Source organism: Lutra lutra, chromosome 4 (assembly GCF_902655055.1).
Source record: "Lutra lutra chromosome 4, mLutLut1.2, whole genome shotgun sequence".
In the NCBI taxonomy this organism is placed as follows: Eukaryota; Metazoa; Chordata; class Mammalia; order Carnivora; family Mustelidae; genus Lutra; species Lutra lutra.
The window spans coordinates 49,583,949-49,610,303 of NC_062281.1; the positions used below are offsets into that span (position 1 = coordinate 49,583,949).

Consider the following 26,355-nt stretch of genomic DNA (forward strand, 5'->3'; position numbering starts at 1 on the left):
TGTTTATTTTTTTTAAATATTTTATTTATTTATTTGACAGAGAGAGAGATCACAAGTAGGCAGAGAGGGAGGCAGAGAGAAGGAAGCAGGCTCCCTGCTGAGCAAAGAGCCCGATGTGGGCCTCGATGACCCCAGGACCCTGAGACCATGACCTGAGCTGAAGGCAGAGGCTTAACCCACTGAGCCACCGAGGTGCCCATATTCAGTAATTTTTAGTTAATTAATTCATTGTGATTTATAAAAACAACTGAAATTTATATCTAGGACCCCTTACAGCATAATGTGAAGTGTCTCAAAGAAAACCACGCATGACATGATAAACAAGGATGGTCAACAAGAAACAGTTGGTTCCCTGAAGAGCCTTACAAACAGATGAGACAAGGAAATGAAAGATTCCAATACCAGGTGATGAAATGTATGGATTACATCCAAAGATGGAGTATACACAGGAAGTTAAGGAGTACAAGGCTTCAAAATGACCAGTGTATCCCTTGGATTTGGCAATTACTTGAGCTTATTTGGGAACTGATAGAAGACATTTCAGTGTTCCTCAAAGGACACATGCAGAAAATAATGTGTGCACAAAGGTCAATGCTGTTAGTCCCTACTGTAGGATATGTAAATGATTTTTCACGTAATGCCTATAGTGGTTGCATGGTGGCCCCCACAAAGATATATCCATGCCCTAACCCCTGGAACCCATGAAGATAAAATATAACCTTACAAGGAAAAAAAGCAAAAACAAAAACCAAAAAAGGCTCTTTACAGATATAATTAAGTTAAGGATCTCAAAGACAAGATCATTCTTAATTATCTGGATGAGCCGTATTTTGAATGACAAGTATCCTCACATGAGACAGAAGAGGAAAGACACACAGACGCAGGGGAAAGAGGGAAAGACTATCTGAAGACTGAGGCAGAAATTGGAATTATCTAGCTAGAGCCCGGGAATTCCTGGAGCCACCAGAAGCTGAAAGAGGCAAGAAAAGATTCTTTCCTAGATTCTTTGGAGGAAGCCCAGCCTCGCCAACACCTTGATTTTGGAATTCGACCTCCAGAATTGTGAGAGAATGCATTTTTATTGTATTGCCACTGGTTTTGTGGCAATTTGTTAAAGCAACTCTAGGAAACAAACACCAAGCTCTTTAAATTGTTAACTTTAACACTTTTACTGGGCGGGGGTGGGGAAGGCATGCTTAATACCTCCTTCTACTCACCCTACATGGCCAGTGTACCTCGGAGACCTCTCAGTCTTACCTCCTTGATAAATCTCCCATCATTTATATCTTACCATCTCCAATGCTCCTGCTTTGGTCCAACCCACCTCCACTTCTCACTGGACTGTAGTGGCCTAGTTTGCTTTTCCTACTCTAATATCTACATCTTCTGCAATCCAGTCTCCACTCTACAGCCAGAGGGATCTTTGGGAAACACAGATATGATTGTGTCCCCCCCCCCACTTCTGCTTAAAACAATTTGATGCTTTTACAGTTTTTAGGAATAAGAACAAAGTTCTTATCCTGGCCTACAAATTTCTACAGAGGCTAGCCACTGCTCACCTCTCTACTCACATTGGATCCCACTCACGTGCTCTCTTTAATTCAGGCTTCAGTTCCCTGAATATGCCACATGATATATGGCCTTGGGGAGTTTTTCACACACGCTGTTACCTCTGTCTGGACACTTTCCCATCTCCTTTACTTAATCTCAGCTTCTTTCAGAACTTCCTATATTCTCCACTATAGGGACCTCCCAGTTCTATTTGCTATATGCTCTGGTCAGACTATATTCCTTTCTTTCTGAGAACTTATCCTTGTAATTATGCCCTCCCTGGTGCATTTATTTCCTTGGTGTCTTTTCTCCTCACTTATTTGTGGGCACCAGGACTATTGTGTATGGCTGTTCCAGTTGTGCTGTGCATCAAGATGACCAGTGAGGGACCATATTCCACTCCTGAGTCGTGATCTCTGCTATTGTGCTCTTCTTCATGCACAGTTACTCTTTTCTTTCCAAATGGGAGCATTTTTCTGGCCCAGATTTGCACCCACAGGACTGCAGGTGCCCAGAGAAGCTACATTTTTCTATTTTGTACAAAGGCACAGGTTTCCAAGGACAATAGCAGACACCACATTTGGTTTGTTCTGCACTCAATTCCCAGCCCTTAGGGCAGTGCCTGGCCCATATAGTGACTAATAAATAGCTATTCAATAAGTAAGTGAATAAATAAATAAGTGAATGTAATTATCTTTCTATCTTTGCAAATGTACTAATACACATTCATTTTTGTCATGAATATGCAAATTTAGCCATGTGCTCTTTTTTTTTTTAAGATTTTATTTGTTTATTTGACAGAGAGAGATCACAAGCAGACAGAGAGGCAGGCAGAGAGAGAGAGAGAGAGGGAAGCAGGCTCCCTGCTGAGCAGAGAGCCCGACGCGGGACTCGATCCCAGGATCCCCGAGATCATGACCTGAGCCGAAGGCAGCGGCTTAACCCACTGAGCCACCCAGGCGCCCCTAGCCATGTGCTCTTTTAGTCAGTTTTTATTATTAAGAATAGCACTGCTGTGTTTATCTTTATAAAATTACTTTGCTTTTATTTCTTTTAGGTTTATTCCCAAAAGTGAAATAACTAGGTCAAAAGGTAGAAACATTTCTATAGCTCTCATATTATACAGGCAGATTGTTTTCCAGAAAAATTAAATCAATTTACAATACAGCTTGCACATATAGCTATTTTTCCCTAACATCACTGGCTTTACTTTATTATTCTCATTGGTTTTGCATTTTAATAAGTCGTTTTAATTTGCATTTCTCTAAATAGTGCCTAGAAAATAATAGGCATGCAATAAATATTTTCTAAATGAATTAATGTTCTATGGACCTATTTATTTTTATAAATGTGATCATTTATTTAACTTCCATTTTTCTTTCTTTTTCATCATCCTTTTTTCATCATATATAGCATGTTATTAAGTAGAATTTAGGCATTTTGATATATTCTTAGGTATTTTAGATAGATATTCTTATGTATTCTTATGTATTTTGATGTATTCTTATGTATTTAAATTTAAATATTTAAAATATTTAAATTCACATCAATTTTATTTGTCAAATCACCCATTCTGAGAATGCTTTTTTTTATATTTACCTTGTATTATAGTGAAAAGCCTCAAAATTTTGAAAAATAACTTTAAACATTTTCCCCCTCTATACTATGTTTGCCTATTTCTCCTGAACACTCAGTTTTTAAAATAAGAGTACCAGAGAATACTTCTAGTTCTTTAGATCATTTTAATTCCATATTCTTACACTTTATCAGAATAATTCAATTATCCCTTTCTGGCCCCCAACCCGGTGTCCCCAAACCCCCGTGCCCCCAAAAGCTGCCTTCAGCCCCTCTTCCTAAAGTCAGAGAAAGTAGATTCATTAGAAACATGAGCAAGGGTAAGATATTTTGATTAATATTGAGAAAGAAAATTCTTTATTTTTATTTTTTCCTATATCTAACCTGTAAACACTACCTGTGTTACAAATATGTATTTATATTTTCACTATATCATTTTGTAGGCCATCTCCTTGGTTGTGTAGCACTTTTTGCTTAGAGCAAAAAGCACACCTCATCTAAGTTTCACAGTATTCTTGTAAACAACTATATTATCAGTACCATTATTAAAACATGCATCCAAATATCCTAAAGACACCTCCTAAAGTAACTTTGTCCAATGTCTCTAATTCTATGAAGATCAAAGTTTCTTAGCACCATTTGGAACAGCAGGGAGGGGGTCAAGATTCTGACAGTCAGACTTTGGCATATCTTATTATACCAGCCTGACTGGCTTTCTCCCTTATTTTTTCTATTGTCCACGGGCAAGTAAGTATGTGTCATTAAAATAATACCAATGCCTTACTGGTAGTACTAGAATTCGAGTGTAAAGAAAATGTCTCTTAATTAGTCAGGTCCAGCCTTACATTTGAATTCCAACAGTGAAACTCATAGTATTTGTTTTTTAGTAAGTCACTTCACTGATTCCAGAACTCAGTTATTAAGTCAGTAGGTATAGGTAAGAACTTACATCACCAGATAGACATGGTCATTAATATATGTTATTGTTGGCTATTTTGACTCCAAAGAGACTTTTAGTAAACTACTATATAGTTTGTTTGATACGGTATTTTCTAACCAGAGTATCAATTACAGAGAATTCTCCTGAGCACTTGAAAGCATATAGATAAACAGAGTGCAGAATAAAATGTACCTTTTATTCTTTTTTTTCCTCTCCATATCCTTAGAATTTTTACCTAGATTCTTCATTGTTCATCCACTTCCTCTGAAGCTATTTCAACTCTATTATCAAGACCTGAGGGGGAAAGGGCTTTGTGTTTTATATCTGTGAAATCTAAACTCTCTAACTCTGATGAAAGTCCACATACACAGATTTTTCTCAAACTATTCAAAAAAAAAAAAAACCACCAAATTCTAGGTTAACGTGTGTTTGCCTTGCAGTAGTTTTATGAATATCAAAGTATCTGCAAAGAGCAAGCAGCTTGGGCAGAGGCGACACTAGAACATCCTCTGATATTTGCTCACCTACAAAAGTTTTGTTAGAATTATTTTTAGTGAAGTGGTAAAAATTTTCAAGCAACGAAGTGTTTTCCAGTAACACTGAAAAGGATAAAAGAGTTTCTCAGAAAAAGCTACACAGGTGATCTAACCTCCTGCTCTCTAAATAATCATCCACTTGGAAATTTGCTTAATGAGAACAGACATTTGAAGTTTTAATCTCTCACTCAGCATTGGATGTGATACTCTTTCCATCACCAGTATTCAGAGACAGTTTTATTTCTATTCTAGGAAATGATTCTTCTACATGGGGAAAAAAAATGCTTTTAAACTAGAAATATCTTTATTTTAGGAAACATTCTCATTTTTTTACATTTAAAGCATTTGTCATTTGTTTTTTTTTTTTTTAAGAGTTATTAATTTATTTTAGGAAGAAAGAGTGTGAGTTGGGGGAGAGGCAGAGAGAGAATCCCAAGCAGACTCCCCACTAGCACAGAGCCTGATGCAGGGCTCAGTCTCATGACTCTGAGATCATGACCTGGCCCAAAATCAAGAGTCAGATGCTTAACCCACTGAGCCACCCGGGTGACCTGCATCTGCCATTTTGAACTTCATTTACCTGTTTAAGAAATCTGTATAGGTTTGCATCCCAATTCCACAACCTATGAGATGTGTGACGCTGAGGAAGTTACTCAGCTGAGACTTCATTTCTTCATCAGTTAAAATGGATTAATAATAATATATAACTATCCCATAGAATTGGAAAGCATTATATGTATTAATACAGAAAAAAGAACTTAGGGGGTTCTTGGGTGGCTTAGTCGGTTAAGTGTTGGACCTTGGGTTCAGCTCAGGTCATGATCTCAGTGTTGTGCCATTGAGCCCCACCTCAGGCTCTGCACTCAGCATGGAGTCTGCTTGAGATTCTCTCTCCCTTTTCCTCTGCTTCTCCCCCACTTACACTCTTTCTCACTCTCACTCTCTTTTTCTCCAAAATAAATGAATAAATATAATCTTCAAAAAAGAAAAAAACTTAGAAAAATGTCTAACTCATAGTAAGCACTCAAAAATATTAGTTAGTAGTAATACTATATTTTCTAGTCTGACAATCCTCACCCACACTTATCCCACTCCTAGATTATAAGCAGTTTATGGACAGATGTTAATCACCTTTATAGCCCCAGAACTTAGCATTGTATCTAGCTCATTATGGAGTATGATATTTCTACACACTCCTAATTTATCTCTAATTTCTTTTTTTCTTTTTTTTTTTCATTTTGTACAGTGAACTCCTCACATTCTCCCACGTGATAGATATCTAAGGCATAATGTTCCGTAAAATGTCAAACTCCTATAGAAACAGTATTTATTGAAAGTCCAGCTGAGGGGCGCCTGGGTAGCTCACTGGGTTAAAGCCTCTGCCTTTGGCTCAGGTCATGATCCCGGGGTCCTAGGATCGAGCCCTGCATCGGGCTCTCCGCTCAGCAGGGAGCCTACTTCCTCCTCTCTCTCTCTGCCTGCCTCTCTCCCTACTTGTGATCTGTCTGTCAAATAAATAAATAAAATCTTTAAAAAAAAAAAAAAAGAAAGAAAGTCCAGCTGAGAAAGGCAGTGTTTAAGAGGGATTATTTGTTCTCTGTATATTCTAGGTACAACAAAAAGAGTGCAAGTTACCTGGAACGCATCATACTGATGCCCTTCCTCACCTACAGAATTATTCTTACTGAACTGGACTTTGGAGTGACACACAGACTTTAATGAGGAAAATAGCACAGTTTTAGCAACTTATTTTTGCATCTATCATAAAAATATGAGGATGGGGGCACCCAGGTGGCTCAGTGGGTTAAGCCTCTGCCTTCAGCTCAGGTCATGATCTCAGGGTCCTGGGATCAAGCCACACGTCGGGCTCTCTGCTCAGCAGGGAGCCTGTTTCCTCCTCTCTCTCTGCCTGCTTGTGATCTCTCTTTCTGTCAAATAAATAAATATAATCTTAAAAAAATATATGAGGATGGTATTCACCATTTACATGCAGTCTCTCTACTAAGCCCTTCAAGAGGCATTCTTATCTTTCTTAAAGCTAAGAATTCATCTTTTTTGAAGTATAAAAGACCAAGAGTCAAAGTTGAAGCCCTCTTATAGCAAAGTTTGCATTTTTTTATGAATCCCATTTATGTCTCCAGTCTAGTTTTTCTTTTGCTCTTCCATTCAATTTACACCCAATTTATACCCCTCTGCATTCTACTTATCTGTGTGAATGCTTTCTGGATATGCTAGCTCTGCTTAAAAGGGCTGTGCAGGCTGTGCACTGCACAAGTCCAGGGAGCTCCAATCACATAGTTTATGTATGCAGTGCACAATTTATGATGCCATATGTGGCAACTCTTTTAGCTCTCTGTGATTTATATATATCACATACATCTGTATTAAATATATGTATATCATATATGCATAATGTGTATATATGTATATGTGTATGTACACACATATATGATCTCCATGTCACTATTTATTCCTGACATTTACAGAGTTTTGCATATATAGGTCCTCTCATACTGAATATACCTTCTCTCTGACATGAACACATCTGATTTCACTCACTTATCTACACATTAGTGCTATGAATAGTACCACTAGTACTATGATGGTTAATTTTATGTGTCAACTTGCCAGAGCTAAGAGATGCCCAGATAAATGATAAAACATTATTTGTGGGTGTGTCTGTGAGGATGTTTAGGGAAGAGATTAGCATTTGAAGAGTGGAGAAAATCACCCTCACCAGTGCAGGTGGGATCATCCAATCCTTTGAGGTACTGAAAAGATAAGGAAAGGCTAACTGGCTCTCTCTGCTTGAGCTGACCCATCCTTCTTCCCCTGCCTTTAGCCATCAGACATCAAAACTCTTGGTTCTTGGGCTTTCAGACCCAAACCTGGATTTATGCTATAGGCTTCCTCCAATCTCCCTTCAGTCCAATGACACCACCAGCTTTCCTGGGTCTCCAGCTTGCAGATGGCAGATTGTAGGTCTTCTCAGTCTCCATAACAATTCCCATAATAAATCTCCATATATATATATGTTTATATATACATATATATATACATGTATATAATATATATATACTTAATATGTATATTAAACACATAAATACATATACACACACATATATGTACATATATTTGTATATATCCTATTTGTTCTATTTTTCTGGAGAGCTCCAAGTAATACAAAGTTATATTTATTATTACTTACTACAGTTACATGCCATAAATTAGGAATTAAAATTTCTCAGCTGGGAATTTTACCTAATAACACTTTCTTCATAATTAAACACCAGGAGTCTATAAACACCTATTTCTCCCTAAAGATAATCAGATACTTATAGTAGGTAATAAAAGATGGCCTTGTTTCCTAGAAGAATGATTAAGTAACCTGCTTAGAAATGTGTGTAATAGGGATATCTGGGTGGCTCAGTGGGTTAAGCCTCTGCCTTTGGCTCAGGTCTTGATCTCAGGGTCTTGGAATCAAGCCCTGCCCCCCCCTCCCCGCACTGGGCTCTCTGCTCAGCAGGGAGCCTGCTTCCTCCTCCCTCTCTCTGCCTGCCTCTCTGCCTACTTATGATCTCTGTCTTTCAAATAAATAAATAAAATCTTAAAAAAGAAAAAAGAAAGAAAAGTGTGTAATAAATGGTAGTTATCTGGTTGCAAAGTCTATATTCTTTACACAAAATCATACTAGGCTTGAATAATTCTTCCTTTGCCCTCTAACTCACTCCACTGAATACATGGTAGGTGCTCAATGAATACTTACATGGTTGGAATAAAAATCAAAAAGATTTAGTTATTAAGTTATTGTCTAAAGTCACAGCACACAGAGGTAGATCTAGAATTAGAATCCACTCCTTTCTTTCCTGGGCCATTGCTCTCTTCGCTATTTTTTGACCTGCAGACACTTATCATTAACCTCCACTATTTATCCTCTAGTACGTGCTTTCAGAAACTATATGGGGTCGGGCATATTTAGGGATCTTCTTACTAAGCTATTTAATGCATGAAACTTTCCATTGGTGGAATGCTAGAGAAGCATTTTGTGGACAGAAGAAAAAAAAAGGAGGCTATTTTAAACATTGCTGAGAGAGTTTGGGCAAAATCCATCTGGCAAACAGACTATTTCTTCTGTTCAAAAACTCATCAAGCACTCTAAACGTGTAACCTGTAGGCAAGTTTAATTAAAGCTTGAGAAATCTCAAAATAACCTGACATTTAAATATGTTATTTCCGTTCTGCTCTCATTGTCTGACACACACCGAGACATTCTTAGGCCCAAATTAAGCTCCCCAGTGCCATCCAGCCCTGCCTAACTACTGGATTACCCTGTGCACAAGGCAACAGGAATGTAAATGAAATAGTCTCATTCTATCATTGGCCTTCAAATACCAACATCCATTTCACAGAAAGACAAGTAAGAAGATAGATAGGAAGTTGGATGGATGGAAATAGATTGATAGGCAGGCAGATAAGGTAAAATTCATTCCTCTTCAATAAAAAGGAAAAAAGTGAAAGCAAACTTGTCTTGGGAAGAACCTCAGGAAAGGAGTAAATAATAAGTTTTGGGGGTGGTGTGCCTGGGTGGCTTAACAGTTAAGCCTCCAACTCTTGATTTTGGCTCAGGTCATGATCTCAGGGTCATGAGATTAAGCCTCCTGTTTTGTTCTGAGCTGGGTGTGGAGCCTGCTTGAGATTCTCCCTCTCCTTCTTTCTCTCTGCCTCTTTCTCTTGGAAGGAAAGAAGGAAGGAAGGAAGGAAGGAAGGAAGGAAGGAAGGAAGGAAGGAAGGAAGGAAGGAAGGAAGGAAGGAGAAGGGAAGGAAGAAAAGGAAGGGAGGGAGGGAGAGAGGTGGGGAGGGAAAGAATGAGGAAGGGAAGAAAGAAAGGCTGTTTTTGCCATGGAACAAGAAATTTAAAATGTGAAGTCACCAAACAAAATAAGTAGTCATTTAACATGGTCAACATTTATGGATTCCAAATATCTTCTTTATGTATTGAGGGAGTATTTCCATTTCTAAACATCCTGGATAGACTTGGACCAAGTTCAGTGAGAACTGCTGGAAAGAGGCTCTGTTTGATTCCTTAAGGTGGCCTAATTAGGATTTTTTCCTCCTTTTTTCTGTCTTCTCTGTTTTCACCTGAGCATTCAACTCTCCTCTTTTAGCATGTCAGTTATACTTCTTTTAAAGACTTTTTAGTGGTAGCCCTAGAGTTTGCGATATACATTTTAACACTTTTTTTATTAACATATAATGTATTATTTGCTTCAGAGGTACAGGTCTGTGAATTCTCAGTCTTACACAATTCACAGCATTCACCATAGCACATACCCTCCCCAATGTCCATAATCCAGCCACCCTATCCCTTCCCTGCCAACTCCCCAGCAACCCCCAGTTTGTATTGTGAGATTAAGAGTCTCTAATGGTTTGTCTCCCTCCCGATCCCATCTTGTTTCATTTTTTTCCCTCCCTGCCCTCCATGACCCCCCACTCTGCCTCTCAAATTCCTCTTGAATGCAAGCTGGTGCAGCCATTCTGTGAAACACATTTGAAACTAATTTAAGTCTACCTTCACAGAACACAACCTATGGAGCAAGAACCTTACACAGTATTACCAATTCTTCCCTAGCAGCCCTTAAGTCATTCATTTCATTTATCCATTTTCTATAAATCACCCAAAGCATTGTTATTTTATTATTTAAAATTATTTTTAGATCAAAATTAAGAATAAGAAAAACAAAGATTTTAGTTTTATTTTACCTCTATTCCTCCTCCAATGTCCTTCATCCTTTTATGTAGACCTGAATTTCTAACCTACATTATTTTCTTTCTTCCTGCAGAACTTCTTTCAACATTTTTGCAGAGTAGGTGAACTAATGTTGAATTCCCTCTGCTTTTATTTTTCTAAGAAAATCTTTGTTCTTTTTCACCTTGAAAAGGTAATTTCACTGTACATAGAATTCTAGTTGCTGATTTTGTTTCTTTCTTGTTTTTTTTTACTATTTTTATTTTTATCAAAATACATAATTGGCATATAATATTGTGTAAGTTTTAGGTGTACAACATATTGGATTTAGAAATTCATATATATTGCAATATAATTACCACCACTGCATTAGCTAACTTCTATCATGTCTAGTTATAATTTCTTCTTTGTGGTGAGGACAATTATGATCTAATCTCTGTTAGGACCTTCAACACTATATTTCTCTCCCCTCTTTTCTTAATTGCATGGCTTCTCATGAAAAGTCTGCTGATTATTATCCTTGTTCCTCTTATAGGTGTTTTGTGCCAATCTAAACTTATCAATAACCCAATGTTGTGGTCGGACTGGCCTTTCTGGTTTTTATTAAGATTGTAAGACACAGGGGCACCTGGGTGGTTCAGTTGGTTAAGTTTCTGCCTTCAATTGAGGTCATGATCTCAGGGTCCTGGGATCGAGCCCCCCCACATTCCCTGAACAGGGAGTCTGTTTCTCCCTCTCCCTCTGCCACTCCCCCTGCTTACTCTCTCACTCCCAATCTCTGTCAAATAAATAAAATCTTCAAAAAAAAAAAAAAAGATTGTAAGATGCCTTTCAGCAACAAACATTAGGAAACCTTGAAAAAGTACAAATTTATTACTTACAAGACCTCAAAAATTACACAACCCACCTGATGCCACACACCAAGGTCACAGAGAGGGAAAGAATGCACAGGCCTGGGGTTCTGCTTCTATTGGGGTTGAGAATGGGGGTCTAGGATTTTGTGGGCTCACTTTTTATTAGTGAATTTAAAATATAAGAGCAGAAATTTAAAGTATGGGAAGTGAAAAAAAACAAGCTAGCCCAATGGTTAGTTATTAAACTACATCTCTAAAACAAAGCCTCACTGGGGGAAGGTAGTCTGGCTTTTTATATAATTGGGTGGCTGGCAATGTATTTAGTGAAGATCAGCATCTTTGAAGTGAATGACTCTTTGAAATGGCAATCAAGCTTAGGTCAAGCACTTGGATTTCAAAAAAAGGAATAAAACACAACTGTCAGAGGTAGGTACTTATTGTTGTGATAGTCTTCAAGCCTCCTGGATCTGTGGTTTAATGTCTGTCATTAATTTTGGAAACTCCTTGGCCATGATTACTTCAAGTATTTTTTCTGGTATTAAAGAATGATATATGGTATGTATTTATTTTATGTATATGTGCACACAAAAGTTACATATTTACTCATACTTTTTTAAATTGTCCTATAGTTTTTGAAGTTTGGGAGCAGGTTGTTGGGGTTTTTTTTTTTTTTTTTTCATTCTTTTTTTCTCTTTACATTTTAGTTTGGGAAATTTCTACTGACCTGTCTTCAAACTCATCTGTTTTCTTGGTCATGTGCAGTGCACTGATGAGCCAAGTGAAGTCCCTCTACATTTCTGTCACAATGTTTTTTATTTCTAATCTTTCCTTTTGAATTGCCTTAGAATTTCACTCTCTCTCCTTACATTTCCCATCCATTCTTATATGATGTCTACTTTTTCCATTAGATCCCTTAACATATTAATCAGAGACATTTTAAATTCTCTGAGAATTCCTATATCTGTGTCATATCTCAGTCTGGTTCTAATGCTTTCTTTGTCTTGTTATGCTGTGTTCTTCTTGTTTTTTTAGTCTGCTTTATAACTTGTTGGAAGCTGTACATGATGTAATTGGTAATAGGAACTGAGGTAGATAGGTCTTTAGCATGAGGTTTTATGTTAATCTAGCTAGGGGTTAGATTGTGTTTAATATTTGCTGCAGCTCTAGGTGTTAGAACTTCCAAATCTCTCTGAAATGCCCTGTTTCTATCTCCCCTTTTGACTTTGGCCTTCCCTAAGAAAGTCTGCATCTTGCAGCTATAATCCACTATTATTATACAAGAGTCCCATTAGTCAGTTTTATGGGAAACAAAGAGGATGGGGGAGATGAAAAGTGAAGCTAGAGAAACAAATAGAGGATATCCAGTCTAAAAAGACTGTGAGCTTCTGGAATCTGGGGTGGAATCTCACGGGGCACTGATGGCTACAAGTCCTTCATTTGAGATGGGATTTCAAAACAAAACATGTTGAAAACTGTTGCCACTTCCATCACCACCACATCTAACTTCCTCCACACAATCACCTGAACTCTCATCTTCATCTTTCCAAAGCAGTGTAAATGGTTAAAATATTTTATACCTATTTTTTTTTAATTTTGGTAGAAGAAAACTGAAACTGGTGATAAAGATTCACTTTTCTCCTCTTTCAGCCTCCTAGCGGCAAGAGGCGGAAATCGTCGAACCGCCAATGTGATAGCCCATGGGTTCGCCAATCTTTTAACTCTAGACAAAAAGACCCTCCAACAAATTCTAGTGCATTATCCAGATTCTGAAAAGCTCCTCATGAAGAAAGCCAGGTATGACCTTTAAAACCCCATTAGAGTTTGGGCAGTTATCAACTTTCTCCATGAGATGCATTTAGCAAACAACTATATATGCAACTATCTGTTGAAAACTTCTCAGATTAGGAGAAAATGTTAGTGTTTTTGATAGGTTTTTCCAGAATTCTTACAGTACTATCTAAAGTAGCCTTTCTCAGGGTGCTTGGGTGGCTCAGTGGGTTAAAGCCTCTGCCTTCGGCTCAGGTCATGATTCCAGGGTCCTAGGATCGAGCCCCACATTGGACTCTCTGCTCAGCAGGGAGCCTGCTTCCCCCACCACCACCGCCTGCCTCCCTGCTTACTTGTGATCTATCTTTGTCAAATACATAAATAAAATCTAATAAAATAAAATAAAATAAAATAAAGTAGCTTTTCTCTTCTATTACAGTGTGCTTCTAAAGAAGAAAGCTCCGGGCACAGAGGCAACTCCTCCAAGAAAAGGACTTGCCTTTCTCTTCCCACCAAAACAAGAGACACCTAAAATGTTTAAAGCTCTCCTGGGAGGTACAGGAAAAGCAGGACTTGCAAGACTACTCAAATTGAAGAGAGAACAAACCATTCAGGTGATAAGACAGAGTGGATGGAGGGCTATAACAGACCATTGGACTAAGTATACCCAGACAAGCTCCTGCTTTAATTCAATTTCAGACACTGGGATAGTTTGGATGCATCTAATGTGAATAATTACTACTTTATTTATAGCACTTATTATTATCTAAACTATATCCTCATGTATCATTACATGCAATACTCATGTTTTATTATAGATATTTTTAATATATATGTATATATAAATACATTCAGCTCTCATTATTTGTATATTCTGTATATTTGCCTATCTACCTACTCACAGAAATTTCTTTATAAACCCCAAATCAGTGTTCAACATGGTCATTTGCAAACATATGTATATGCAGAGCAGTGAAAAATTTAAGTTGCCCAATGCACATGTTCTCAGCTGAGGTTGAACAGGAAGACACTCTACTTTCTTGTTTTAGTTCTCACACTGTAAACAAGTGACCTTTTCATGGTCTATTTAAGTGCTTTGTTTTTCTCATTTTGTATTGCATAAAGATGAAGTACTACCCTGTGTTCATAAGCACAAAAATGCTCTGATGTACTTCCAGAGAAAAGACACATGTTAGGTAAGCGTCATTCAAGCATGAGTTACAGTGCTATTGGCCTTGAGTTCAATATAATGAAACAATATATGTTGAATAAATGTCTCTAAACAGAAATACACATAAAACAAGGTTATGTATTGACTTGTTGACAAAAATTTGTCAACAGAGGCTCATAGGAACAAAATCTTGCATTATCTCTAGGGGCAATGGTTCAGTATTTGCTAATTTTCTGTTTGTGGCATCTTTATAGAACAAAACTACCAAGAATAATTAGAATCAATTGCATATGTATAAGCACACATATAAACCTATAAATATATAACATATTTTACCAGTGAGCCAATAGATATCTTCACAAATATTCAATCACTTATATATCACAAATGTTAATAGCCAAAAATAACTTCATAGATTTCATCCAAGCCCTTCTTGTAATAGATGAAGAAACTGAACTCCAGATCATCTTATTTGGATAAGATCACAAAAAGTGACAGAGCAAAAACTATTACTCAGGTACTCAGACTTCTAGGCCTACACTGAGCTGCCTCTCAATTCTTAGAAACTTCAAGATACTCAAATGTTATTCTTTTTCTCTCTTGATTTTCATATTTCTTTGATTCTTGTAATAAGCCTATGAGGGCAGATATTGAAGACGGAGCAGAGATTCGGGTTTTCTGAATCTGGTCATGTTATCTATAACAACTATAAGAAATGGGTGGATCTTTCAGAAGATCATTAAGCAAATATTATAAATCAGTCACACTCAAGAGACTAAAACTTGCCTCTCCTTTTTCACACACAAAGGCTATGGTAAAAATGAGGAATAAAGTATAAACCAAATGCCTCATTTAATCAGCATGGAAGTAATAAGTTATGTAAAAGACTTATGGGGTACTGAAATATAGGTCATTGTGTTAAATAAGTTTCCCAGCTTTACATGTGCGCATTCATACCTTGTACAAACCTTTCTTAAACTGACCTGAAGCATCATCAGCAAAGAGCATAGTATATTTTTTGCTATGAAATTTCTACAGATGATACTAAGCATAAGAGTTCCTAAAATCATAGAGCTCAAGCACCCATGGGACAAATGGAAAAGACTGTATGAAGAAAGAGAGATAAGTTTCTCCCTGAGATTCTCCCATGAGCTTATGCAGCAGGAAAACCATACTTTCTATAGTATTTTTATGGCATTTGGTTCACCCTTTTTTATTAGAAAATAAATATTTAAAATTTCATCTTCATAAAATAAATAAGTACATACTTTTAAGGCAAAAGCAAAGAATCCTGAGCACTAAGTCCAATAATTCAGAGAGCATAAGGACCAATGGGAAGAGAATTTCTTGTCAGGGACAAAAATGAAATCCAGAATTACTCTGTTAGGTCAAATGTGACAGCTCAACCTCATTCTTGCAGCACATCAGAAAGTTATCAAATGACAGTCAAATGCAAGGCAGACATGATTCCCACATTAATTCAGAGAATCTGTCTTGGTAGTGATCCTTAGCCATTGTATATTAATCAAAAGAGTCCAGTGTCCTTTATTATGCTCTCAAAACCAATTCTTGTAACTGCTTCTTCCAGAAAACAAGTGAAAATTCTGAAGAAGGAGAGGGTAAAGGAGCAGAATATGAAAATAAAGGAAGAGAGCCATCAGAGAAAGCACAGGACAGCTCTGAATGTAGAGCAAATTCTATTACAGCAGAAGAACCCCAGCCGATGACAAGCGGAGCTTTACCGGGAGGAACTACTCATCAATCCCTCATCATCAGCATGGCTCCTTCTGCAGAGGCTGGGGAAGAGGTTCTGACGATTGAAGTCAAAGAAAAGGCTAAGCAATAAATGTTTGATTATCTTAGATATAATCTAGCTAATTCCCAAAGAGATTGTACCCAGGATTATAGCTTAAATTAATGAAGGAAAAAGACCTTGCCAGGACCCTTGAGAAACCATAGACAAATCCCTAGCTTAGTTTCTAGGACTTATCTGAGAGTGTGATCTTATACAGTAGTAAGAAGATTATTTTAAAACCATCCCTATTCTCTGTTGTCATTAGCCTTGTGCAATTGGTATTTCTCCTAATTTTATGTAGTAAGGTTTTTTCTTCCATTCTCTCTTGATGTTTCTTCCTTCCATTTTTATTATTTTGGTCTTGGCCCTGGAGTGATTCACTTACCTTTCAATTTGTGTGTGTGTGTGTGTGTGTGTGTGAGAGAGAGAGAGAGAGAGAGAGAGAGAGAAAGTCTTGCACGGCACTGTTAGTCTTGACTAAATGTCCTATGTATATTAATATTACTTCTCACTTGTAGGGGATTATGAGATTTTAATAAAATGCTGAAAGTAAAATACCAGGTAATTTCCATGCAGACAAGGGTGATGAGTTACTCAAATAGCAAATCAACCCAGCAGCAGGGACTGAAGGGAAACAGAGATAATGGAGTTTATGGATGTGAAATCTGACTTGCCAAAGTCCCCTAAAGAGCAATATTGTTCAGTGGTACCAACAAACCCACAGTGGGGGGGAACACGGTGACATATACGGTGACATATTGTAGCAACATGTTGGGAAAATCATTCCCTTTGCTAAAGAAACAAACTAACAGTTTCCTGCATAGCAACTTGAAAAGCAACAATCTACCTAACCCATCGGGCTCCACAGACTCAGACTGGAGGAATCCCACGGTCCCCATCTTCAGATAGGCTAAAGTGACATTTCTCAGAGTCTTCCTCAAGCATTTGCTTCAAACGGTGCCAGACCTGAGCTTCTTATTGTTTTCAGCTTTAGTAAAAAGTGATGAGGTTAGGAAGGCAGACTGTACACATGTCAGATTGATATATCCCTACAATTTGCAGAACCTACATGTACAGCTGTTTACAAAATCTCCAAGTTAATTAAGTGCACTTTAGGAAGTTGTCCTCGTGAATCAGCTAACATTAGCATAATTACTAAAGTCTCATGCTGTGAGGAGGCTAAAAAAACCAGGCTGATGTCGGAAGTAATAATACATATAGAATTCCATTCTAATAAATGACATTAGTGTATAACATTAAGTTCTGTATAATAAGGCTATTCCCAAGTCCCAGAAGGTGGTCATTGAAACAGCACTTTGCTGAGAGAGTTTTAACAAATCATATTAACCAAAAAACCTATAACATAGATGCATTCCGCAAACCATGTATAAATCGATCACTATAATAAATGTATCATTTGGTTGAGTCACCATTTTTTTGTTTTTGTTTTTGGGTTCTTTTTTTAAGATTTTATTTATTTATTTGACCAGGAGAGAGAGACAGTGAGAAAGGAAGCACAAGCAGAGATAATGGAAGAGGGAGAAGCAGGCTTCCCGCTGAGCAAGGAACCAGATGCGGTGATCAATCCCAGGACCCAGATCATGACCTGAGCCAAAAGCAGATCAACCTCATCCCTGACCTCCCCAAGGGCATGCTGTCTCCTGTGCGCTATCTGTATTTGTGAAACAGACCAGTTTCTACTTGTCATTGACATGCTTTCTTCCAGGACCTCTCTCCCCCACTTATCCCCTTGCCTAAACAGTGTGATCTCCAGCAAATGCAAACTAAATCTAGCATTAGCTTAAACCAAACATCATTAAGAATGTGAAATGGTTGCCCTACTACAATTTTCTGAACACACTCTAAGGCATTTGAATTTTTTTTTTTAGCACTGTAGCCCAGCACCACTTACACACACACACACACACACACACACACAGAGAGAGAGAGAGAGAGAGAGAGAGAGAGAGAGAGAGAGCAGGGAGGCTCAGAGACAGTTGAATGGAGAGGGGTGCCAAGGTCTCATCACACCACAAACTTATTCTTAGTTAGGGAGTTGCTCTTGGTGGCTGTGTCTGCATGGGCCTGATATCCAATGACGATCTTCGTGGAGAGGCCCAGGCGCTCTTTGTAGACTTGCCCAATGTGCAGCATGCATGCCTGGTTCTCTGCCTCCCTCGTCCACACGGCAATCTTGTCCCCCTTGGTTCGGATGTTGATGACAGCCCCACACACCTCCCGGCTGTGCTCCTTGAAGCTCTCCCCGATCAGGCACAGCAGAGTCTCCAGCCGCAGGCGGTCCAGCAGGCTGTGGCGCTGCTGCTTGGTGAGACTGACCAGCCAGCGGCCACCCCTCTTATTCCTGCTGTCATCCCACATGGGCTCAATGCCATCCTTGAACAGGGCGTAGTCACAGCCGGAAGAGAGCTTACTGGCCAGCTGGATGTGACTGTACATTGCCCAGAAGTCCTCCACAATGTCAAACTTGGTGACCAGATGCAGGTTGTCCTGCCAGGCGCAGCTGCGGTCATTCTTGAAAAACCACAGCGCTCACCTGTTCAGCAGCGGGTATAACTCCAACTTGACCCCCTGGGGGGCCCCATCCTGGGCCTTCCTCCTCTGGTACAGCAGGGCCCCGGGGGGATTCAGAGCCCCCTCTGCCACCAAGACCGGCCCTGCTGCCCCCTCTTTCTCTTCCCTTTTCTCCTCCTTCTCCCCCCACTTTCGGATTCCACCCTCAGGCTCTCTGGCAGGGCTGGTGGTGGCCATAAGGCAACCCCAATAAAAATGCTAAGGTTCCCCCATGCTAAGTTTCAAATAGGCTCAAAATAATAATAACTACTATATAGCATTGACTCTGTCCAGCTCTTGTTCTAAATGTGGTACCACTACTAAATCATTTAATCTTCTTAACCATCCTCCAAAGTCGTCATTATTCTTAACATTTTCACCATTTTCCAGATTAGGAAAATGAGACATAATAATCATTAACTTGTCCTAGGTCACTGAGAGTGCAAAGATTTCCTAAGTTAGGCTACTGGAAAGGACTCACCATGCTCCACAGAGCCTATTCATACCCACATACTCATATTCATACTCACACTCATCCTCACTGTTTTTATTCAAAGGTAATGGACATAACGCAGGAAGAGGAAGACCCCAGGCAAGCACTGAGGGGTCTGATTGGCATCCCATGAACAAGCTTCCAGCCTTCTTAGTCACACAAGGATCTGATCATACTCTGTTTAAGGACTGAACCATTGAAATCTAGGCAAGGAACTCAGGTTGCAAGAGAGCTCAAAACTTTATTTCCCAGCAGAGGTCATAAACCCCTCTAGCCACACAAAGAAGGCAGGCTGACTAATCAGTTAAAACAGTAGAAAAACTTAAGCGGAGAGCAACTCTGGGGGTCACCAAAGGAGTTGAGCCCTTGAAATACCACATCATAAATCCCATCACCCTTATCTTAACCCAAAGTCAAAACCCAGACATCCAGGGATCCCCAGAGGCAAAGACTGAGATTTTTCCCTACCACTTTTCTTGTTTCCCCTACACCTGCTAACCCACATATCTCTTCTTTGGATCCCTGATAGAGCCATGTTCATTAGTCATTTGAGAAGTCAACAAGTAGTCTGGTGACTAACTGGCTAATTGATGGTGCACAGATATATGAAAATTCTTCCTCAACCCCCAGCTGGGTCTGATCCCAGTAATCAGTTGTCAAAGGTATAGTGCAGAATGGGCTGGTTACAAGGGATGTATCTTGAAAAGATCCCAGAAAAGGAAGAAGGAAGCAAGAAGTCTCTCAGCAGAAGTTCTACACTTCATAAACATTACATTGTTAAAGAAGTAAAGCAACATCTCTTTATACAAGTAAGTTTTTTTCTGTGAGTCAGAGTGTTTATTCAACAAGCAATTTCCTCTGACTCCCTGAAGACATCTTCAAGTATTATTTGCTCAAAAGTGATTACAAAAATTACATCTTCTATTACTTTCACATGTAGCCCTCCAAATTCTGCACAACCTATAAGCTGTCTAGTAGTCCTAAAAAAAAAAATGCCCAGGTCTGTTTTACATTGTTAAACTGTATCAACATGCTTTTGCTGACTAAAACTAAGTGACTTAAAAATAATAATCAGGATTCTGTAGGTTGCCAATTTGGGCTTGGTTCAGCAGGTGGTTCTTCTGGTCTTAGCTGGGCTAGTCCATGCTCTATAGTCAGCTGCTGAATTGGCTGGGGGCTGCTGGTCTAGAAGTCTCAGATGGATTGGCTTCTGTCATCCATATAACCTCCTATCCTGGGCTTGGAGGCTGCATAGGGTTCCTAGAGAGAGAAGGCAGAAATGAGCATGGTTCTTGAGGTCTAGGCTTAGAATTCTATTAGCCAACTCACAAGACCAGCCTACATGCAAGGGCCAGAGAAACAAAATATACCTCTTGATAGGAGGACTGCAAAGTCACATTGCCAAAGTAGTGGGTACAGAAAGGGGAAAGACTGTGGCCATTTTTGTAATTACCCAGACAGGATATTACCAGATAAAATACAGGACATCTAGTCAGTGAGTATTGTTTTAGTATAGGTATGTCCCATGCCATATGTAGGACTTATTTATACCAAAAAAATTATTTATTATGTATCTAAAATTCAAATTTAATTCAATGCCTGTATTTTTATTCACTAAATCTGGTAATCCTACACACAGACCATGTCAAAAATAAACAAAACCTTTCTTTATCTAAAAGAACTTTGGGGTGCTTGGCTGGCTCAGACAGTAGAGCATATGACTTTTAATTTCAGGGTTGTAAATTTGAGCTCCATGTTGGGCACAGAACCTACTTAAAAAAGAGAGAGAGAGAGAACTTTGAACTTGAAATTACTGCTAAAGTGTATAACTATATCAAATGTTGTATTAGAATAGCCCAAAACCTTAAGTCACCCACAGAAAAGGAATAATTTGTACCCCTACTCATATTCTAGGAACCATCTTTGGTGAAACACTGCTCATAAATAACCCTAAAATAATATATAACAAACTGTTTCATTTCAGTTATGCATTAGATGATAAATTGCTACATGGAACAGCAATGAGAGAAGAAAGAATCTGTACTTTCTGTAATTTGGACCTATTCTGTACTTATAATAATTCTTTTACCTTCCTATGAGGAATTTTTTAAATCTCTGGAAGATATTAATCATTATCCTATCCTGGAATTTATTATATCTAATCAAAGCAAAGGTACTTGAAATTCACATTTTAAGTACCTTACCCATACACTGTAGTAAAATTTGATGTTTTCCTCCATGAATTTTTATGACTGGCTGTATTTTTCCTACTATAACTTTTGTGACTAGAAATGACAGTGCAAAGGTCAAATAAATGTGCATCGTTAAGCAATACAACCTGACATTTCTAGACAATAACTCCCTCAAATGAAGAAAGGGAGGCCTACCTGAAAGGTCACAGCCCCTCTTACTGTCCCTGTGTAGCCCTGGTCGTCTCTGCCTACTGCACACAATGATTCTGATACAAATTTACGTGGAGCCTATCTGCTGGAAACTCTTAAGTAATATGAAATTCAGCACAAGGTGCATGCTAAGGGTTATTAACCCGGCTTGTGATGCGGTTTCTCACATCCAGCTTTAAATAAATCAAGCTCTGTTGTTTACGCCAGAATTTTAGACTTGAAAGGGAATTTAGAGATTACTACAGCAAGGCCCCATTATACAAAACACGAAACAAAATTCTATGCCCAGGATCATACCACAGTATGGCAGAACCCAAGGACAAAGATACCACATTGTTTTTCAAATGTGAAGATCATGGCCTAACTTGATAAAAGTAGTATCCACCTGAAGAAGGAGTTTTTCAAATAAGTATATTTCTCAAAATTTCATGGGGCACGGGGCCCCTGGATGACTCAGTTGTTGGGTGGCTGGGTCGCTCAGTTGTTAAGCGTCTGCCTTCAGCTCAGGTCATGATCCCAGGATACTGGGATTGAGCCCTCACATCTGGCTCCTTGCTCTGTGGGAAGCCTGTTTCTCCCTCTCCCACTCCCCCTGCTTGTGTCCCTTCTCTCCCTGTCTCTCTCTGTGTCAAATAGAGATAAAGAAGATATTTTTTTAAAAAATTTTCATGGGGCAAAATGATAGGAAAGCCTGCCATGTAAGGACCATATTTATATTCTAAATCTGAGAGGAAAGTTTCAGACTTAACTTGCACTTCAGAAAGGTACCAACCACAGATTTCACTAAATCAGGAATATGAAAAATTAACAGAACTAGAATTTGACATCCCATTTGTAAAAGTGGGTAAAGAGATTTTGTTATGAAATAGAAGAGTTATGACAAACACGTATTCTTCTCCCTGTACCAACAATGTTTGCAAACCACACTGTTTTCTGACTTCAAGCCATAGACAATGTCAATTTCTTTGTTTGCAGTTTCATTTGCTTTCTTTACATTAGAAAACCCCAAGTAACATTCAAATATCAGATGAAATACTGAGCCACCTGTGAAGCCCTCCAAGATCTCCCCAGTGTTCTAGCTGCTCCCCACAATGAGAAGAAAATCTCCCCACTCTAAACTTCAACATTTTCTCATATAATTGCCATCCTTGCATATGCTCTAACACATACCTTATTCATTCATTTTTTCCCCATGTCTACTAAATGCCAAGTTCTCCTCCAGGCTCATGATGCAGCAATGAACAAAATAACAAACAAACAAACAAACAAAAAAACCCTGATTCTTGGAACTGACATGATAGTGGGTGAAGAGGACAAGAAACAAAACAACAAACTTAAGCAGAGAAGAGGATAGATGGTACTGGAGAAAGAGGTATAATTTTATTTTTTTTTATTTTTTTATTTTTAAAAGATTTATTTATTTATTTATTTGACAGACAGAGATCACGAGTAGGCAAAGAAGCAGGCAGAGAGAGAGGAGGAAGCAGGCTCCCCGCTGAGCAGAAAACCCAATGTGGGGCTTGATCCCAGGACCCTGGAATCACGACCTGAGCCGAAGGCAGAGGCTTTAAACCACTGAGCCACCCAGGCGCCCCAAGAGGTATAATTTTAAACGGAGTGATCAGCAAACACCTTACCGGGTATAACTGAATGAAGACCTGAAGGAGGTGAGGGAGCAAAGCTCACAAGTGACTAGGGAGAGTTCTTCAGGAAGGGGCAACAGCAAGTGCAAAAGACCTGAGCCACGGATATGTCAGGCACATTCATGTAAGAGCAAGAAAGCCCAAATGCTTGGAACAGAGTGGCAAGGCAAAGATCAGTAGAAAAGAATTCTAGAGGGGCACCTGGGTGGCTCAGTCAGTTAAGTGTCTGCCTTCATCTCAGTTCATGTTCCCAGGATCCTAGGATCAAGTCCCGCATCAGGCTCCTTACTTAGTAGGAAGCCTGCTTCTCCCTCTCCCTCTGCCTGCCACTCTGCCTACTTGGGTTCTCTCTCTATCTCTCAAAAATAAATAAAGTCTTAAAAAAAAATAAAAAGTCTAGAAAAGGAGCAGGAGCCTTTGAAAAGTTGGTAGGATTAGTAACTTGAAGGTAGAGATGGTGAATGATTTGTTGAAGTTGTGGTACTACAGGGAATGAGCTGTAAAGTGGGTTGTTAATGGAAAATGGGATACTTGAGATTAGGAAAGGGTTTGTTGTGGGTAATTATAAAGTCTAGAGTGAGGACTGAGGTAAAGTGGAGGACAAGATTATCACAAATGAATAGAAAGTGATCTAAACTAATGATAATAGATTCAAAGCTGGAGGTTTTAAAGAGGAGGGAGGGGTTATCTAATGCAGAAGGAAGGGCCAAGGAGGACGCTTAACCCTGCCTCCAAGCCCAACTAGATCAGGAAGAGAAAATAACTACTTGAGAGGACTGCAGAGGTCCTCTCAAGTAGTTCTTCAAGAGCAATAGGTTTTAATTAGAGTAAAAACAAGAGGGGGTTGTTCAGAAAAAGCACTGATAAAAGGGATTATGCTAATGAATGGCCCAGTTCCTAAGGGCAGAGCGGAAGAGTTTGAGCAGTTGCAGGGCATTAGGTTGTGGTGAGAATATGGATTGTACAGAGCAGCCAGAGATGGGTTGGAGTGAGGAATTTATGACCTGAGCTTCTTGTGACGACTGGCAGGATCAGTCCTAACAGTCGTAGGACAGCAGGAGAGAGAAGTAAGTGCTGGGAGGAGGGGAAGGAGGAGCATCTGGCCAGCCAGAAGTCTCCTCTGTAGTCTTGACTACGGATGCCTAAAGGCATAAGAAGAAACAGTCTTACTTGAAGCACAAGGGGCCACCTCGCCCTGCTTATTCTTCTTTTACTTTAGCATCACATACTGTCTCCTTTTCCATATTAGATCATAAGCTCTTTGAAGTGACTAAGAAATTTTAACTCATTTCGATGTTGCTTATTGATTGCCAGTACTAAGCTATTCGATAAATATATGCTCAAAAACAAGTCATACTTCTTACTGGATGGAAGGACTGGTTGAAAAAGACAAAGTATTTCCTACTCAGTCTTCTAAGAACTCTCTAGGGCTCCCCAATTCCTGATATTCTTCTGAGTCTAGTCCTAGAAGACCAGGTGCTGTTACAAAACCTGTTGTGCCCAGTCTGCTTGTGAAAAGGCCAAAGATATCATGGCCTCCCTTTCCCTATGGTGAGAAGTAAAAATTCTGCTTATAATGGTATTTCTCTCACTGATCACTTTTTTTTTTTTAAGATGTCTATTTATTTGACAAAGAGAGAGTGTGCATAGAGCAAGGGGAGCAGCAGGCAAAAGCAGGCTCCCTATTGAGCAGAGAGCCCAACACAGGACTTGATCCCAGGACCCAGGGATCATGACCTGAGCCAAATGCAGATGCTTAACCAGCTGAGCCAACCAGGTATCCCTCACTGATTACTTCTTCTTCAGGAGGAGAGAATCAAAAGCCAAGCCAGAGTAAAATTCTCCAAGGACACTACAACCTGTTGTGAGTTTTCTGGGGAATGTAGCCAATCCTCACACGGCCATGCTTGGTGACAAATGACAAATGTCATGGTCTTGTTACAAGAAAGGATCTGGCAATCCTGGACATCTACATCACCATGAGGTACAAGCCAGCCTCTGAACCACTAAGGAGTTGATAAGATATGGGCCTAAAGGATGATTTGATGTGGAGACAGGGTTGTGGCAGGAAAAGCAGAGAATTCAGAAACTGACCTAGAATCAGACACTTTACAAGTATGTGACCAAAGAGCTGAGTCTCTACCATAAGGTGACCACCACTAACTGTCTCATCAGGGCCTCACCAAGGCAAAGCCTCTGTGGCTAGGCCTAAGTTTTGCGACAGGCATCCATCTGTCTGACCTAAAATGTAAGGCTCTCCAGTTTTTCAAGAACATAAAACCTGATTATATCGTTCTTTTGTTTAAGTTGATTCAGTGGCATCCCATTACCTTTAGCCTAAGCCTGAACTCCCTTGCATGCCCCAGAGGTCCTGCAGGTTGTAAACTCTACCAATCACTCCATTTCATCTCTCCTCTCTTCTACCACTTTTCCTCCCACACTTCATATTCCAGCAACTTTAAGTTCTTTCCATTCCTAAAACATTCAATTTTATACTTGCTGTTGACCTAACACCTTCTAAATGCTTTTAACCCTCTTCACTCAGCTAACTTTAAGGTCTTAGCGTACATGGCACATGTACATGCTCTTTGCCCACTAGATGGGTCAAGTCTCCTGCTACAATATTTTACATCATACACTGATCTCATGTCTCTGTAATTACTCATTTAATGTTTTCTCTCCCCCCCAGTCCATTATTTCTACGAAGGCAGCAGCTGTAGCTACTTAAATTACCATTGTATCCCCAAGGCCTTGTCCGATGACTGCAATATCACAGACGCAATTTAAAAAACAAACAAAAAAGTAAGGTGGGTATGCTGTCCTGCTGTCCTGCTTAACACAACTGATTGTGAGTGCCATATTTTTCAGGCTACCCAGCTATAAGCTGAGAACCTTTCCCTTACTGCACCCAGAAATCTATCTTCAGGGATGCCTGGATAGCTTGGTTGTTAAGCATCTGCCTTCGGCTCAGGTCATGATCCTAGGGTCCTGGGATCAAGTCCCACAATGGGCACCTTGCTTAGTGGGGAGACTGCTTCTCCCTCTGCCTAATGCTCACCTGCTTGTGCTCTCTCTCTCTGAAAAATAAATAAATAAAATCTTTTAAAAAAGTAAAAAAGAAATGTATCTTGAATGCATTATCTTTTAAATGAATAAATCCCATAAAATAATTTTTTTAAAAACCCCAAATGTTCAATTCAATAAAAGAGAATACAGGCCACCTAAAATACTATATTCACTTTATTTCTAATTTTTCTACTGGTTTTGATAACATTTAGAGAAAGAATAAATGAAAACAAGGCACTACTGTA

The 26,355-nt window shown here is 39.1% G+C and overlaps 1 protein-coding gene and 1 pseudogene across 1 annotated transcript in view; one reads left to right on the forward strand and one right to left on the reverse strand.

Annotated features, from left to right (window-relative positions):
• Nucleotides 1-16,219, forward strand: part of CNGB3 (cyclic nucleotide gated channel subunit beta 3) — a 141,270-nt gene extending 125,051 nt beyond the window's left edge. The window contains exons 16-18 of the mRNA XM_047728366.1: nt 12,850-12,996; nt 13,409-13,583; nt 15,729-16,219. Coding sequence (XP_047584322.1) covers nt 12,850-12,996; nt 13,409-13,583; nt 15,729-15,986 — 580 coding nt within the window. The 3' untranslated portion in view covers nt 15,987-16,219. The remainder of the gene's footprint in view (nt 1-12,849; nt 12,997-13,408; nt 13,584-15,728) is intronic.
• Nucleotides 16,220-17,960: 1,741 nt separating this feature from the next.
• LOC125097253 (eukaryotic translation initiation factor 4E type 1B-like) lies at nt 17,961-18,704 on the reverse strand (annotated as a pseudogene).
• Between the last annotated feature and the right edge of the window lie 7,651 nt (nt 18,705-26,355).